This window comes from Pinus tabuliformis, chromosome 8, assembly GCF_031772625.1.
Source record: "Pinus tabuliformis cultivar Carrire ecotype Pingquan chromosome 8, CPIR1, whole genome shotgun sequence".
Lineage (NCBI taxonomy): Eukaryota > Viridiplantae > Streptophyta > Pinopsida > Pinales > Pinaceae > Pinus > Pinus tabuliformis.
In genome coordinates this window covers 148,354,780-148,372,993 of record NC_142294.1, presented here as the reverse complement: position 1 = coordinate 148,372,993, position 18,214 = coordinate 148,354,780, and the positions used below count along the sequence as shown (strand labels likewise).

General features: G+C 39.9%; 2 protein-coding genes across 2 annotated transcripts; one reads left to right on the top strand and one right to left on the bottom strand.

The window, feature by feature from the left end:
• Positions 1 to 2,325: 2,325 nt before the first annotated feature.
• On the top strand, positions 2,326 to 4,139 carry LOC149234553 (putative 2-oxoglutarate-dependent dioxygenase SLC1). Its single transcript, XM_089461202.1, has 4 exons — positions 2,326 to 2,666; positions 2,748 to 2,995; positions 3,079 to 3,409; positions 3,497 to 4,139. The coding sequence occupies exons 1-4, from the start codon at positions 2,376 to 2,378 to the stop codon at positions 3,758 to 3,760; spliced, it is 1,134 nt and encodes a 377-aa protein (XP_089317328.1). The 5' UTR covers positions 2,326 to 2,375; the 3' UTR covers positions 3,761 to 4,139.
• A 5,015-nt stretch (positions 4,140 to 9,154) lies between these two features.
• On the bottom strand, positions 9,155 to 9,562 carry LOC149234552 (uncharacterized). The gene has a single exon (XM_089368306.1). The coding sequence runs from the start codon at positions 9,560 to 9,562 to the stop codon at positions 9,155 to 9,157; it is 408 nt and encodes a 135-aa protein (XP_089224432.1).
• Positions 9,563 to 18,214: the final 8,652 nt, after the last annotated feature.

Here is an 18,214-nt window from a genome sequence, read left to right as displayed (position 1 = left end):
CAAATGTTTAGAAAGATATCTTCGTTGCTTTGTATCTAATAAACAGACACAATGGGTCAAATGGTTGCCTCTGGCTGAATGGTGGTATAACACTTCCTTCCATATAGCAACAAAAATGACCCCATTTATGGCACTTTATGGATATCAGCCACCATCCATCACATCATATTTAAGAGAAAATTATAAGGTTCAAGCAGTGGAACATCACATCGAACATCAACAACAAGTCCTCCATCTCTTAAAGGATAACCTCGTGTTGGCACATAATAGAATGAAACAACAGGCATATCAACATCGCAGTGAAAGAAGTTTTGATGTAGGTGATTGGGTATTCCTACGGCTACAACCATATAAGCAAATGTCCCTTAAGCAAGCTAAGAAGGATAATAAATTATCACCAAAGTATTATGGTCCGTACAAGGTGTTGCAAAATATTGGTACTATGGCATACAAGTTGGAGCTTCCTGCAGCTTCTCGATTGCACCAGTTTTCCATGTTTCATGTTTAAAGAAGGTTATAGGCAACAAGCTCCCAGTTCAAACAATATTGCCAGAACTTGACGAGGAAGGAAAAATTATATTGGAACCGGAAGCAGTCATAGAAACAAGAACTCGACAGCTGCGAAATCGATCAATTTCAGAGTATCTTATCAAGTGGAAGAACTTATCCACTGAAGATTCCACATGGGAGGATGATAATTTTATACAAAAGCATCCAGAACTACTCAAGTGTTGAGGACAACACTTTTTTTGAAGGAGAGGGGCATGTTGGGTCCCTATAATACTAGTAATTACCCCATTAGTATTGTAGTTGCATCCCTTATTAATATTGTTGTGTCCCTATTATCTCCATATTGTTATTACTGTGCCCCATAGAATCCCTCTATTGTTATTTTTGTGGCTTTATATTATTATTGTTAGGTCAGCTGGGTTATATTGTGACTCCTTAGACTCGTATATATAGAAAGGAGGTTTTGTCATTTGAATCATCGAAGAATTGTTCATTTATGTAATGTAAAGGAGGTTGCCCCCTCGAAGAGGCTAAATTCTAAGGTGTTGATCTATATTTTCTATCTTTTCTTGAGCTGATTTCATAACATACTCAATATGGCGAGATGTAACGTTTCAGCTTGATGATACCACATGAGCACATATTGTATGTCAAGCAGAGTACCTACAAGGTGAGGTAAAAAGGCAGGGCAATGCACGATATTTCATTCATTCTCCCGCCATGGGGAGACAGAGTGATATTGGAACCTAGCCCTTGTTCCAACATCGGTCATCGATACAGTTGGCACCCAACTCTTATTCCAACACCGGCCATCAATATAATTAGCGCCTAGATTAAAAAAAACACATCAGCCTGCTTGAATCTAGAGACCCCAGTCGGGCCCTTCATCAACATTGATATTCATTTGGGTCAATTGCCTAATTTCATCTGCACTAGTAGCTATTGTAGCTTCCATCGATCTAACAAAATCACACATAGATCATGGCGCCACCACCAGTGGATCCACGTCACACAAATTCTTTCAGAGCTCCATAAAACTCCAGCTCTTGCCCATAATTCATTTCTGTCACAATATGAACTCTACAACCTCTTATAGCTCAAAGGGTACTTGTTAATCCAAATGATTCAATAACTAGAAAATCAACAGTGCTTACAAGGGTAAGGGTATTTGTGAAGTTTAAACTAGTTAATTTGAATGGAATTAAATTTTTATTAAATTTTCAAATTAAATGTTTATGAAGATAAATCAGTGATATAGTTCACTTTTTTCAAGGAATTAAACTGTTTAAAAACATGTACCTGCTGAAGCTAACTCCACACAATATTATGATAACATTGTGTAGTAGTGGGTAGATAATTCTCCCATATAAAAGTTAGGCCCACCCAAACCTCCCAACTTTACACATTCATTAGTGGGTCTTCCTGCCATAAACGAGCTGACCCACCCTAGCCTATCACAGTTGAAAAAAAAAAAAAAAAAACGTTTTTAAAACACAAATTGCTATTGACAGTGAGTTCCTACCTATTGCACTACCTATTCCTACCTCAGATCAGGTTCGGTCTCCGCGCGGAAATACAGTAAGGTTCGACTACAGTAGGATTCGCTGTTTGGTAGGCTGCATGCTTTAAAAACATAGTCAACGCTCGCCGATTTTGATCATAGCTTCACAGACGGCAGGGCATCAAGGTCAAGTTGAACAATTCAATCCATAATCAGGACAGAAGACCCAGTTTTGGCTGTTTGATTCTCTGCCTGGGCAACGTCAAATAAGTTCGGAGCTCGGATTATAAATAGTAGCGGGAGAGGCAGTGGAAATCTCAAAGTAATTTGGCTTATTCTTGGCCCTTATCGTGTTAAGTTGTTCATGGCCGCTATTTCCTGTCACTGGACCGACATGGAGGATGGGGACGAAGAAATGAATAAAAGGTGTTCTCGAGGCTTCAAGACCGTGAAATATCTGAGTGAGGAGGGCGTGAAGGAACTTCCTAGCAGGTTTATTTTGCCTGAGAACAAGCGTCCAGAAGCCAATTCAATAGTATGCTCTTCACAACAATATGATCTGCCTGTTATCGACATCTCAGGCTTGGAAGGCCCTCACCGTCTCCAAGTTGTCTCTGAAATTGGCCGCGCCTGCCAACACACCGGATTTTTTCAGGTATACCTATTTGGATTGTTACTCACATAAAGAATGCTGGACATAGTAGATGAAGTGTTTATTGTTTAAAATTATTTGCAGGTGATTAACCATGGTGTGGATGAATCATTAATAAGCGAAATGATGCGAGTGGCGGGTGAGTTTTTCGAACTGCCAATGGAAGAAAGAAACAAGCATTTTTCGGAAGACATGATGAAGTCAGTAAGATACGGCACCAGTTTCAATCATCTGAGAGACCGAGTGTTCTGCTGGAGAGATTTTCTGAAGCACTATTGCCATCCCCTCGACAAAATGCTTCCACTCTGGCCTTCAAATCCTTCTGACTATCGGTAAGACTCTATGAAACTGATGAGATCATGTAATGAATGAATGAAGTTGATATTATCTAATGATTAGTATAATAAACCTGCAGGAGCGTGGTGTCAGCATACAGCAAAGAGGTGAGGAGGTTGGGTGTGAGGCTAATGAGCGCAGTAGTGGAGAGCTTGGGATTACCGCACAACAAATATGTTGTAGAAAACGGCTTTAGTGATGATAGCAGCCAGGTTATGGTTCTCAATTACTATCCTGCTTGTCCGGAGCCTGAGCTTACCTTAGGAATACCACCACATACAGACTATGGGTGCATTACCATTCTTTCCCAGGATTCTGTAGGAGGTTTTCAGATGCGACACGATGGCCAATGGAAGGCCGTACGACCATTGCCCAACTCTTTCATAGTCAACATCGGTGATCACATAGAGGTACTAATTATTAGTAACATCATTAAGAACTTTGCTTAATATATCCATGAATTTATAATGTTCTGAGGCCTAATATGATGTATTCAGATTCTGAGCAATGGAAGATACAAGAGCGTGGTGCATCGAGCAGTGGTAAACTCAGAGAAATCCCGTATTTCGGTGGCGGCTTTGATGAGCTTACCTTTGGAAGCGAAAATTGGTCCTGCGCCAGAGCTCATTGATGAACACCACGCGGCACTGTACCGGGAGACAGACTTCGCCGAGTTTATGAGTCTTCTGACTTTCAAGGAGTACAAAGAAAGGGCATTCCTGGATTCCATAACACTGCACAGCCGCGGCACAGCAACTTAGTCACCGCATGCCGACCCATTCCGCAGATTTTGTCGTTATGCTTTTTCCTTTGAATCAATCAAATGAATACGCACAGAGGCCTGTTCACCACCGAGCAATCAAATGTCATGATAAAGAAACGCCACTTCTCATATTGATATCTTTTTCAACGAGATATTTCACAACAGAGTAGCGTAATTTTTATGCTACTATATTTTAGAGCTCGAAGATTGATTTCTAATTATCAATTTACGGTGAGACTTCCTTTTATTTAAAACTCCAGAAAGGCGAGATACTCTTAAGTTACTGCTATGCGATTACTGTGTTATGTAAAATTTTTCTTTTTGCTTTTTTAAATACGGAATTTGAGCAAATTATGCGCAGGTGAGATATCACATATATTATTATCTGCCCATTATCGTACTGCAACTGTATAATGTATTATAAGAGTCAATCCAACACTATTGGTTGACCGATAAAATAATTACACTTTGATTCAAATAATTTTGCATAAGAAAATATGTTACAATACAGAGTGAAACACGTTAATAAATAAGAGAAGATAGGAACATAATATTTATTATTTTATAAAATTTACAAGTCCGTCAGCATACGAAAAAATGTATTTTATCTAATAATTTAATTAATATGATTATGTTTATTATTTTTTAAATTAGAATTTATAAAAAAAATATCAGGCCTTCAGACAGTTTATTTAATATATATAATTAAAAATGTTAAAAAAATTTGTTTGTCGGGCATAGTTCAAGCGGTGATGGTGAAAATGAAATCTTACTAAACAAGAGATTTTGGGTTTGAATGCTGTATTATCTTCCGTAAAGGATGAATAATAGAAATGTTAAAAGAAACGTAACAAACTTTAAAAAAAATAATTAACTTACCATAAATAAATAAATAATGATAAAATTTTTTGTTAAAATATTATTTAATAAAAAAATTACTAATTTGATATTTAGTGAGAAAAGATCTAACCATACTAAAAACTAATGTAGCCGACTATAATCCCAAATAGATTGCGATTTTTTTTCTCGACTGCATGACGAAATCTCGACTACTTATATGACCACTTAACACTCAGAATTTGTATACTATGTTACTTTGTTTATTATATGCTAATACTTTGTTGTAATAATTTTTTTTGTTTTTTATTATATACATTTTGCTTTAACATGGTCCAGATATTAATGAATTTTAAATATATGTATTTTATTATTAAAGTATATTCATTTCAATATTTATTTGGACGGATTTATTATTGGTAGGTAAATTGTCTTTAATATAATAGGTTTATAATATGATGAGTTTCAACTATATTATATTATATTATATTAAATTAAATTATAGTAAGTTCAAGTAGAATTATAAAAAAATGGTTAAGATGATAAAATCTTGATTTATGCTTATAATAAAACTATAGTGTAATATTTTTTTTGGGCAGTAATAAAATGTGATGTTATAAGTTGTGATTTGATTTATATACAATTTGTTTGCTTCATTTATTAATTGGAAAATAAAAAATACTAGATTCATCTTACTTTTCTCTTATAATCCTTTTACAATAAATATATAGTGTGTGAATTTCAATGATGCAAAATGATGTTGTGACACAATTGGTATCATTAGTTGTGCACTCAAATTAATGATTTAGTGGATTGATTCCAACAATGATACAATACAAAAAAAATTAGTGCTAAACATATTTATTTCATCCCAAATACATTGATATTAGCAGAGACATAATCAATAATCTCAAAATTAAAGGAAATACACTTTATTTATCATTCTTACAAAAGAGAGTCTTGCCCCACTGAAAACATGGCGATGATGAGATACCTAATGTACAAGAAAAACATAAGAAACATGGAATACAAAAAGCTTCTTAAGATTTCTTCAAACTCCAATCAAAGTCAACAATGATTCAAACGTGGATAGCTTAAAGAGGAGTCTTTGCTAAATAATGGGGGAATAAAGAAAGAGGTCACTTTAGAGGTCTTGAGGAGTTTTTGCTAAATAATTGGGGAATAAAGAAAGAGGTCACTTTAGAGGTCTTGAGGAGTCTTTGCTAAATAATTGGGCAATAAAGAAAGAGGCCACTTTAGATATTTTTTTTTTCTCGTTAAAACTATTCTATTATTTACAGGAACATCAAAAACATTACATTCACAGAGTCAGTTTACCCAAGGCAAACTGTGGCTCTTTGGACCAGGGGTAATAAAAAAGAATAGCCCTCGCAGGGGCACCACGTCTGAGCAAAACAACCCATGCAGGGGCATTATACCACAACTGTGCATCCAAACTAAACATAGACATCCCACACAGGGGCACTGGACCAAAAGTATTCATCCCTCGCAGGGCCATCAAAAGACCTTCAGCAAATTCCCTTTCGGGCCATACAGACATAACAAGAACAAACTTTAAGCCAAAATGACATAGACAAAAAACCAAAACAAGACCTGAGCAGCTATGGAGGATGAGAATCTGAACAGATGGACGACTATTCGTCCGACTCCTCCTCGACCACCCTGCACCAGCCATAATTCTCCCTTTCTTCTGCAGTGGGAAAGGAGTCCCTTTCTTCGGCATTGACCTCCTTGGAAGTCGACACCTCCTGAGCCTGAGGGGGGTTAGGAGCCTGCTCGGGAGCAACCGAGGGCATCTTCTTGAAGTCCTCTGAGCTTCCACCTGGGTGCTTCCCCTTGCTGTGAGGACCTTCGTCACCATCCAGAGATTCCTCAAGGAATAGAACTAAAATGTGTGCATTGATACGGGGTTTGTCCAGAGCGCTACCAAAGGTGAAATGGCAGAACCGAAGGCAGGCATAGGTTCCGGGTCAGAGACTGGGCTGCTGGAGTCCATGAATTGGCTTGTTTGGAGGGGATTGGCCTCAGCAATTCTATGGCAATGACAGCGGCAACAGTGGAATTGGGACGCCGCGACTGGAGGATGAGAAGACCCTCCCTGGGCAGAACCTCGACGGCTGAGCAATCGCTGTCGAGGCCTGACCATCTTTGCAAGAGCACCGGGGGAATGGAGCAAAGTGGGGTAAGAAAACCTTTCAAACTTGAGACGGCACCCAACAGATTTGAGACGGCACCCAACAGACCTAAGACGACACACAACAGACTTGAGACAGCACCCAACAGACTTACCAGACTTGAGACGGCATCCAACAAATTGGAGGATGGCTTTAACAGAAAGAGTTGTAGCCTAGAGAACCATAAACCAGGCAAGAGCCTGAACTTCAATAACCAAATACTGAGTGTGAACCAGCGCCATTCCACCACCTTTTTTAAACTCTGCATCACCCCCTCGAGACCTGTTCTCCATAACTGCGATTTGCAGTCGCACCAATTAACCGGACAGTGCATTGAATATCTGTTGATGTTCACCTGAGCCTTTATTCCTTGGCGGCGAACTTGAATTAAATGCCAGCCTTAAGCTTGAGGCAGCACATTGCTAGCATGTGGCTCCTCATTACCACGCGTCCTGTCACCCGCATCCGGGGAAGCAGCGTCGCTTTGGACCAGGCTAGCACATTCCTGAGCCTGGACATTATTTGGTATAATGGTTGTGTTTCCAGTGAGAAGGGTATTCTCGTTTTCCACCCCTATATTGGCCAGTAGGTCAGCGACCTTGTTGCCTTCCCTTTTTATATGATTGAAGGAGATGGCTCTGTTGCTGCGAAGCGCTTGTTCAATGGCCTCCAGCCTTGCCTCGAGTCTCCAGCTGGTGGCGATTTTTCTTGCTTGAGAACCATTCTGTAGGCGCTTGGCCATGTTTATAAGGATCTGGGAGTCTCCTTCCACGACCAGGGGTTGAAGGTTGAGATTCCAAGCAAGAAGGAGCCCTTGCCAAAGTCCCTCTAGCTCAGCTGAGTTGTTAGTATCCCACCCTATGTTTCCAAAGTATATCTGCAGGGGAGTGCCTTCATGATTCCTCAAAATTCCTCCAAAGCCAGCCATTCCAGGATTGCCTTTGGAGGCGCCATCGAAATTGAGCTTATAGGAATGCTTAGGGGGAGCAGTCCATGTGCCCTTGCTGATGATGCTGCTTTTGGCAGGGCCGTTCATTTGTAGTCCCTGAGGTAGATGCAATTGCCAATTGTCTAGAATGCCTTTCTCATTGTTTAGAGAGGGAAGATCCTCCTGAGTCCAAGATCGGAGCATCAGCGTTTCTTTGAGATTCCCACAAAGCCTATTCCATATGTCTTCGATCGGAGAGTGTTGGTTTTTGAATATGAATTTGTTCCTTTCCTTCCAGATGCTCCATAGGATGAGCCCTGGGATTATGTTCCACAAACAGTTGAGAAGCTCGCTTTTATAAGGATTTTGTGGCAGTGTCTTAGGGAGTTGGTGATGTCGTTCTCCATTCTGCATCTTCTTTGACATCTAAAGCTTGCCTTTTCCCATAGCTGATTGGCTAGGGGGCAGGTGTCCAGGAGGTGTTGGAGAGTTTCCTCATTATGATTGCAGTTATGACAAATGGATGGTCCATGAAAGTTTCTGCTCCTTAATTTGTCCCAAGTGAGGATTCTTTTATGTCCTACCAACCATAGGAAATAAGAGACTTTAGGCCATGATCCGAGCCCCCAGATTTTGCTCCAGATTGGGTCAGAAGGGGTAGTGATATTGCATACGATCTTGTAAGCCTCTGATGTGGTAAAGGAACCTTTTGGTTGGTATCCCCAACGAAGGATGTCACTGCCTTCGTCGTGTCTAATACTTCTTTTCCTTAGCTCCTTCTCCAGCTGCTCAGCATCCCGAAGGTTTGTGTTATTGATTAACTGATTACCCTGTTTCCATTTCCTGAATCCGTGCTCCGTTTCCTGCATCCAAAACTGTTGAATCTTTTCTTGTTGTTGCTCCTGCCTATTGAATTCCGGAGATGGATGAAGAACATGGTTGAGCTTTGGCATCTGGTTCCATGCATCTGTCCAGAATCTTGTCGTTCTGCCATTCCTCACTTCCCAGAAACTGTGCTGCTGAATTAATTGGAAGTGTTGTTTGGCTGCATTCCAGATTAGCGAGCCTTTGTCATTGGGAGTGAACCTGATGAGCTCCTCCGGAGGTCTGTTATTGGCATATTTGGCTGTCCAAATTTTGACCCAAGGTTTTTCCGGGCTAGTGACCCATTGCCACCAAATTTTGGCGCTCATAATGGAGTTGCTATGCTCTGGGTCTCTCAGTCCAATGCCCCCTTTATCTTTGGGCGTGCAGACGGTGGTCCATTTTACAAGAGCCCATTTACGGTTAGTTGCCGAGGTGCCCCATAGGAAGCCACACTGAAGATTCCTGATTCTTTTTAAAACCCATTTCGGCGCTGCAAGGATTGAGAACAGATAAAGTGGCATTGCCTGAAGGACTGACTTAATGAGCACCACACGACTGGCTAAGTTCAAAGTTTTGTACGTCCATAGGTTAAGACGGATTCGAGCTTCTCAAGGAGAGTTCGCCAAGAGGAATGCTTTATGGCTGAAGCAGTGAGGGGAGCTCCAAGGTATTTGGAGGGGAGGGTAGCAGAAGGAAATCCCAGGATACGAGCAACCGCTGTCTTGACAGATGAAGGAGTGTGAAAGAAAAAGATCTGCGATTTGGAACTATTGACATTGGTGCCTGAAGCTTCAGAGAAATCAGTGAGCAGGGTTTTGAAGCAAGAGGCTTCCTGGACAGATGGGTAGCCAAATAGCATGGTGTCGTCAACAAACTGCTGATGAGAAGTGGCAGGGGTGTCGTGAACAGAGAGGCCTTTGAGCTGCTGAGAGTGGAGGGCGTGTTTGATGTGACGCCCTAGACCTTCAGCCATTAGAACAAAGAGGAAGGGGGATAGGGGGTCACCTTGCCTGATTCCTCGGGAAGGTTTGAAGGGGCGGGAGGGGATGCCGTTCACTAGGATGGAGAAGTGAGTAGATGTAATGAGACTCATGATCCAGCGGATCCACATAGAACAGAATCCAAAGGCCATTAGCATTTGCTGAATGTAAGTCCAGCTGAGTTTATCAAAAGCCTTAGAGAGATCCAGTTTGAGAATCATACCTGCCTGCTTAGTTTGCTTGAGGGAGTGTATTATCTCGTGCGTGAGGAGAATACCATCCATGATCTGTCTCCCTTCCACGTACCCCGACTGTTCCGGAGAGATGAGCAGGGGCAAGAGGGGCTTCAACCGGTTTGCAATAACTTTAGATATGACTTTGTAAATGACATTGCAGAGAGCGATCGGCCTATATTTGTCAGGGGTGATTGAATCCTCCTCTTTAGGGATAAGGGCAATGAAGGTAGAATTGAGAGAGGGAAGCAGCCAATGGAGAGCTCTTGATTCTTCTACAATTTGCCATACCTCCAATTTTATCAGCTCCCAGAAGGTGTGAAAAAACGTGGTGGTGAATCCATCCGGGCTAGGGGCTTTCCCTTCCTTAAGCTGGGACATTGCCTCATCCACCTCCTGATACAGAATGGGGCGAAGGAGAAGCTCATTGTGTTCCTCCGTGATGAGCTTTGGCACATTTTTGGTTATTCTTTCGATTGCCGGTCGCCTGTCTCCTTCAGGCTCTTGATGGACATGATTGAAGTGGCTAAGGAATTCCTCCTCAATTTCCTCATGCTTCTCTGCTTTTGCCCCCCCTTGTTTTTGAATGAAAGGGATGCTATTGTGCATTCTTCGTTGAACAGTGGTTCTGTGAACGAATTTGGTATTTCGCTCACCTTCTTTCAGCCATCTGATTCTGGACTTTTGCTTCCAATATATTTCCTCCTGCTTGCTCCTTTCCTCAAGTTAGCTGTGGATGCGTCGTTCCTGTTCCAGAGTTACCTCAGTGTGCCCCTCTATGGTTACCTTTTGTTGGAGTTCCGTTAGTTCCTTGTTTAGGTCTTGTTGCGCTTTAAAGATATTTCCAAAGGTCTCCCTATTCCAGCGCTTTAGGTGATTTTTTAAAAACCTGAGCTTCTGTTGGAACTAATACATCTTGCACCCTTCTGGCGGGATGAAGGATGTCCATGTAGTTTTGACAAAGTCTTTGAACGAGGGATGCGAGAGCCAGAACTCTTCGAAGCGGAAGGGTCTTCTGGTCAGGTCGCCTGGTCTTTGCCATTGGAGGGCAATCGGCCAGTGATCCGAGCCTGTATGAGGAAGTATAGCCGCTGAAATGTCTCCTCCGAGATGCACCGCATTATCTGATATGAGGAAGCGATCCAGTTTGGATGCAATTTGATGCTTACCTGCCCTGCGATTGCTCCATGTAAAAGTGCCATTACAAAAAGGCATATCTATGAGAGAGGTGTTCTGAATGAAATCCTTGAAGTGGGCATTTTCTTGTTCCATTCTATTTCTCCCCCCGATCTTCTCCTCTAGCTTGGTGATCATGTTAAAATCCCCTCCAATAATCTAGAGCGGGTGCCTTCTGTTGTTGTTCAAAGCTTCTATGGTGTTGAGAAGTGCGATTTTGCTTCCTGTATCCTGCGGAAATATAAATTTGAAAGGTTTCCATGAATATTCGTACCTAGAATGTGGAAGGCAGCCTGGATGAGGTGATGAGAAGCGTGAAAATCCGAAAGAGTTAATGCTTGTGTATTCCATGCTATAGCCAGCCCTCCAGAAGCTCCAGAGGCATCCACCGCTACCGATCGACAACCTGGCCAAGCTTTGGAAAGAATGCTGCCTAATGTTGAGCTATTACATTTGGTTTCTTGGAGAAAGCACAATTGCGGCTTTTCCATTTTAATCATGTTTTTTAACATTCTGAGTTTTCCTGGGCTGTTGAGCCCTCTTAGATTCCATGATACTAGCTTCATGGTTCAACTATTGATAGAGGGTTTATAGTACTTCGTCAATTTAGCATACCTGCCTGAGTCTACCAGGATTTTCCCGATCTCGATCGTTCGCTGAAGATCCGTTCTTCTTCCTCTCTTTTTGGTATCTTTTGGGGGAAGGCTTCCATCCCAATGGCTTCCTGGCTGTATACCTAGTTGATGCTGTTGAAAGGCCCTCGAAATGACCACTTCCAGCTTGTTGAGTTGAGTCTCTGGTATACTGTCGTATGCTTTCTTTTTGCATGCTAGTTCTAATTCTATAATGTCTAGGCCATTCAGATCTATGCTTTCTGGTTCTTCTTCCATCTGTTGCACTTGGCTGCTTCCTTCCATATTAATCTCTGAGCTTTGAAGGGAGTCTAGCTTCCCATCGACTTCCATATCCTTGTATTTCCCTTCCAGTTATTTTTGTCCTTCATTGAGGTTTGCTGGAATGATAATGGGGGTTTGAAATTTGGAGGGGGAAGCGGTAGGAGGAGGATGGGAGGAGGAAGAAGGAGGAGCTGGGCTAGTCTCGGAGATCGGGGGATGTTCATCAGAGGTCCGAGCAAGAATTTCAAAATTGTTCCTTGTAGCTGGGCCATGGGTATTAATTTGCTGGGGCTTATTCCCATTTGTGGGTTTTTTGTGCGCTCGCTTTCGGCTAGGGGCTTTTGTGAAGCCGTCCTGGGTTAGGGTTTCTGAGGGATCAGGAGTATTGGCTTTGGCATTCAGAGGACAGTCCCGGAAGAGATGCCCAAGAGCATGGCATTTTCTACAGCGAAAGGGGACATGCTCATAGTCCAGAGGTTGAATCCATTCTTCGTCACGGTGAGAGAGACTTACCGATTCTGGCAAAGCTTCATTCAGGCGCATGAAGACGTAGATGCGGGCATAAGAAGTGTATCTGCACATTTTTGTTTCTTCTGCCACCCTGATGTATTCCCCCAATCCATTTCCTATATCTTTGAGAATGTCCTCGTCCCAATATTCATCTGGAAGTGAGTACATTCTAATCCAGACTGGCGCCCATGTGAGATCTTCCTTGTCCGGGTTAAATCTTGGTATCCATTCCCTCAAATACAGACCCGCTGAGTTAAAAAAGTAGGGCCCTGCTCCCAGAATTCTGTATTTGTCCTCAAGACAGAAGAAAATCGCAGTAAAGAAGCGTTTCGGCCCTAGCTGCAGAGTAACATCTCCTTTGGGTTTCCACTTCGCCGCTATCCATCCATATAAGGCCCTTTCTGTCGGCCAGAACCCTATGAACTTCCCAATGAGGGCATGATCACTCATAAATTCGATTCGCTTGTCAATCTTGTGTCCCGACAGCTCTATTCTAGGCCGTTCTTTGGCAATAGGCTTGCATGTAGTCGATGAGACTTTCGGAGCTTCCTCTGGTTTTTCCTCTTTATCTTGTGTGACGCTGGCTTTATCCTTCCGCCCACCTATCTCCTTGTTTCCGTGCTGGTGCCTGTTCTCTTTGTTCATTACCTCCTTATCGATAGATCCAAAAACAAATCCCTGCTCCGGACCGTACTGCGAGGTATTTGCGCTGGGGGAGGGCTCTGACGCCCTCCCCTGAGGAGTTTCCATTGTGCTTCTCTAGTACCCTGCAACGTTGTTGCGAAACAGGGGTTTTGGTCCTGCCCGTGAATAGAGCCAGTACTATGCAATCTGCGCTATCGAAGCTATTCTCAGAACCCTAATCGCTCTGGTCGTCACTTCTCCAATCAGGGGGCCACTTTAGATATTAATGATAATATTAAAATACTATTAAATCTAGATTTAAGGAGAAATGATGGTGCAATAAAGAATTAGAGGATAAAATAAAGTAAGATACTATAAGGAGTTAATCAATCCTAATGTAGAATATCAAAAGTGTCTCTATTTTTACCAAGATAAAGGAGAAAACAATATTGTTTGAATAAGAACAAACTCACATGAGCTTAATAGTAAAATAGGGCATTAGAATATCCCTAAACATCATGGGTAAAAAATATTTGTCATATTGATGACACTAAGAGGGTTAAAATGAAAATAATTTCCTCTTAAAATTCCCTATATAAACTTAAGTTAAAACACAATTTCAAAATATCTGTTGCAATACCAATATTACCAACTTTCTAAGTCATCAAAACTATGGTGATCTAGAATACTTCTCTTAAAACATTTCAAATATAAAGTAAATTCTAAAGCAAACCATAAAGGAAACAAACATTAACGTCTTTTTCATAATCATTAATGTAAAAAAATCATATATATATTAATTTCAATAATAATACATATATTTGTCATATATATCATATATATATATACATATATATATATATATATATATATATATATATATATATATATATACTAAATATCAATGCGAAATGAAGGATCAATAGGGTCATTGAGTCGAGAGCCTAGATGTGTAAATATGTTCGTCCCTCTTAAAATAAAAATAAAAAATTCTCTAAATAATTTGATTCATCAATTTTAATAATATATAAATAAAAATAGTTAAATACATCAATTTTAATGATAATACACTTCAAGAAAAGAAACTTGTAACAAGTTAAATGATTACTCTTTGAGGAAACAATATGAATGTGAATTTTGTTACATAATAAATTTAAATAACCTAAAATAAAATGAAATTAGATAATGACTTCAATATATATATATATATATATATATATAATATATATATTTATATATAAAAAATAATATATATATAAAATACATATAATAAATGTACATTATAAAAATAAATTACATAATGAGTAGAAACTATTTTTCATGCTACATTCATTCACAAATATTATACAAATATATAATTTGACTGAGATTCAACTAATTCTAAATATGAATATGGGAGTTGAGATATTCTCTCAACCAAATAGCAAACGAACTCTAAATTTGCCATGTAATCATTATCTCGAAGTGCCTCCCTTAATGCTTACATATCAAAATTAAAAATAGAACAAATTACAATATAGAGAATACATATTACAACAATATAACTAGCCCCTGTCCCACTAGTCTTCATCCACATTCACGTCCACTCTGGAATCTTTGCGAACATCACTCTTTCTTCATCCATTACTTTGACTTGTCACTTGAAACCAATGTTTTAAAACTCCGACTCGGTCGAGGGTGGACTCCGACTCTGACTCCGACTCGGTATCAACTCAGTCAGTTTGATTTCAATGACTCAGCCGTTGTAAAAGATACATTAACTATTTATTTTTTTATAAAAAAAAAACATAATTTAAAAGATTTGCATTCATGTTTCCAAACAAAAAGCTTTAGAATATAGATAGAAGACAACGCATGATCAAAGTAGGCTCATGAATCTATCCATTATATCAAAATGGCACCTAGTGCACTATCCAATACATACATGATGATGATATAGAAATCAAAACGAAAACACATAACCAAGGAGGCTATAAATGGCCTCTTCAACAAAAGTAAAATGTCACCAGGGTCCAGTACTACTACCTACTACTATAGGAGACAACATCATCTGGCTCAACCTATGAATCATAGTTAGACAGGGAAGCCCATGGCTCCTCATCGTCATCATCTCCTACTGCAACTGTAGAAATGGTATCACTAGTAGATTGTGCAATTGTGGACTGCTGAGATAGACGAGATATGTGCTTCTGTCATGGCTAAGCAGAGGAAGTGCCTGTAACTAGAGGACTTGGGGCTAGCCCTGAGGCTAGTACAAGTGGATTTGCATTCAAATGGACATTATTTACAAGTGATGCCACCATCTGTAAATCATAATCAAGATCCTCATCAGAATCAAACTCTGTTGGATGACTCTTCACTACCCAATCTAATGTTGGATCAATATCTTCCAACACAATAGGATCTGAATCAGGTCTTTTGTTCAGCAATTGGTTGAGTTTGAGCCGGAGGTTGTATTGGACATAGACTAGATCATTTAACCATTTTTGATCCAAAAAATTTCTCTTCTTTGTGTGAATCCTCTCAAAGACAAACCCATTGCGCTCACACCCAGTAGCACTACAAGTTTGACTCAAAATATGAATTGCAAACTTCTGCAATTGAGGACAATGGCTACCAAAAGCCTCCCACCATTGTGCTACAAAAAACATAGGAGTGTAATGAGTTAGCTCAAAAAAATTACAAATTATATCCAACTTTCAAATTATAAATGACTTAACAAAATAAGTATTAAGAATTTGAAAATTGAAATTTTTGTTTAACTGCCTCATATGCTTCCCTTCCAATCTTTGCTAGGTTCTTCCCAAACGTTCCTGTGGCTTTGCTGAAGGTTGTGACATGTCGGTGTATCTCCAGTTGATCACACTCCAATAGGATCATGTGATCAATGTAGTCAATCAATCCATCTCTAACCTCCCCTCTCAAATCTCCTGCTGCCAGAGCTTTATAATGATATCGTGAGTTCAAAAAATACCCAGCTGCATGTATAGGGCGATGGAGCTGATTGTTCCATTTTTCATCAATGATTGCCCAAATGGGCGCATACTTAGCCACTTTATCCTTGTATGCCCTCTTTATTTTCTCCTTTTCTTGATCCATAGCCTCATAAATGAAGCCCATAGCTAATCTTTCCCCATCAACCAACCGCAACACCTTAACCAGTGGCTCAACAACCCTCACCATCTCTGTTTCCTTTCTCAAAAATATTTCTTTATGAACTTTCTTTTTCAATTATTTTCCTTCCTATTTTGAGATCACTGGATTTGATTCCATTAATCACTGGAAAATATCTTTTGCAAGTCTCTATGTTGTTAAAGCATAGATTGCAATGTCAAAAAATGAGTAGCAAATCTAGTGATGGCAGGCATAATAATATCCCTGTCCCCTATGTGTCTCCTCATAAGGCTAAAAATCCATGAATGATTGTAGATAAATTTTGTTATGCTTTTGGCATAATCTACAGTGTTTTTGACACAATCTAATTTGCCAATATCCTCAAGCATGAGGTCTATGCAATGTGCAGCACATGGGGTCCAAAATATGGTTTTTTGTTTTTCCTCTAAAAATTTAGTAGCAAGAACATAGTTAAAGGAATTATCTGTGATGACTTGAACAAAATTAGCCACCCCACCTCCTCAACAACCTCATCCAATAGCTGAAACAACAATTGTCCATCTTTCACCCTATCAGATGCATCAACTGATTTTAGAAACATGGTTCCCTATGGGTAGAAGATAAGAAAGTTTATGATGGTACAATTCCTTTGATCAGTCCATCCATCTGACATGATGGTACATCCTGTTCTTGCCCATGAGTCCTTGAAATCTTTCAAATACTCATTAATGGAGGCAATTTCTTCTTGCAAATGATAGCCCCTTATCTCATGCATAGTAGGGCCTTTCAAGCCTTTTCTAGCAGCATGTATGGAATCAAACATAATCTCGTAATATGGTGAATGAGTAGCATTGAAGGGGTATCAACATCATATTGCCGTCTACATATGTAATCACAGGCAGTCTCCCTCAATTCTTTCTTCCAATGGTCATCTAAAGTGGGCTGCAAAGTTCTACTAGCTTCAGGACCATGTGCATCTGATGGAGAAGAGGGTCTGACAGTGAAATAACTTTTGATATTCATATCACCCTTCCTTTTCATTTTACCCTTACCCTTTTCTTGAATAGAATCCAAAGAGGGAGGAACATATCGAAGGGGTTGGATGCATCAGTACAAGGGATAGAAGAAGAACCCTCAAAATCAAAATGGGGTTTTCTAGCCATCTTTTTTTGTATACTTCTCTTCCTTCCAATTTCAGCCTCTAATTCTTTTTTCCTGGCCTTTTCTTCTTTAAAATTCTCAAACTTATTTAACAAATCCTTCCTAATCTCCCCAATTTCTGGTGATTCACATGGAGTAATTTGGCCTCTAATCCTTTCCAAGTGTTGTTTCAGCCTATTAATGCCCTGAGGACCTTCCTTAATTTTTCTCTAGAAATATTTGCAATGCATTTGACTATCAACCATTTCAATGTATGCCCAAGCAACATCTTTCACTCTAGGTGACATTTTTTCACTTGGAAATCAAAGGAAAAAATATGAAAATGAAAACAAAAAAATATCATTGCTTCAATATTCATTTCTTTGACAGAAAACACTCTTTTCAATTTCCATATTTGCAAAAAAAATAAATAAGTAAAAGCAGATTTTTAGAAGTGAAAAAAAATACCTCTAGGCACAATTTTCCTCCTCAAAGTTGCTCCAACAAACCAACTACTCAATGTTGCTCCAATGTCTGCCCAAGAATCTCCTCACTCCTACTACAATGCTTGCCCAAGACTCCTCACTGTTGTTCCAAAAAAAAACTCCACAAACTCTCACTCAAATGCAATGAGATGGTTATGAGGAAATGAGAGGGGTTAGGTGGATTTTATAGGGTTTAGGAGAGTAAAATGGACCCCAAAGAACTCAAAGGCACATTAGAGTGGACTTTGGGGTCCCAAAAAAGCAATTAAAAAAAAAATGTCGTTGAAATCTGTTGACTGACCTCTCTTACCGAGCCGATCGAGTCGGTAGCCAACTCGGCCAACTCAGTAACAACCCGACCGGTCTATCTAGTTCACTGGTTGTTTCGATCTGGCCACCATCTGACCATGATTGACTCATCCTTTTCAAAGTCGATTCAGATGGTTCTTAAAATAATGCTTGAAACT

Excerpts from the sequence above, each read along its gene's own strand:
- LOC149234552 (XM_089368306.1), bottom strand. The coding sequence starts at position 9,562 with ATGGCTGAAGGTCTAGGGCGTCACATCAAACACGCCCTCCACTCTCAG.
- LOC149234553 (XM_089461202.1), top strand. The coding sequence starts at position 2,376 with ATGGCCGCTATTTCCTGTCACTGGACCGACATGGAGGATGGGGACGAA. Across the intron at positions 2,667-2,747 it reads AACACACCGGATTTTTTCAG|GTGATTAACCATGGTGTGGA; the intron begins GTATACCTATTT and ends AATTATTTGCAG. Across the intron at positions 2,996-3,078 it reads TCAAATCCTTCTGACTATCG|GAGCGTGGTGTCAGCATACA; the intron begins GTAAGACTCTAT and ends ATAAACCTGCAG.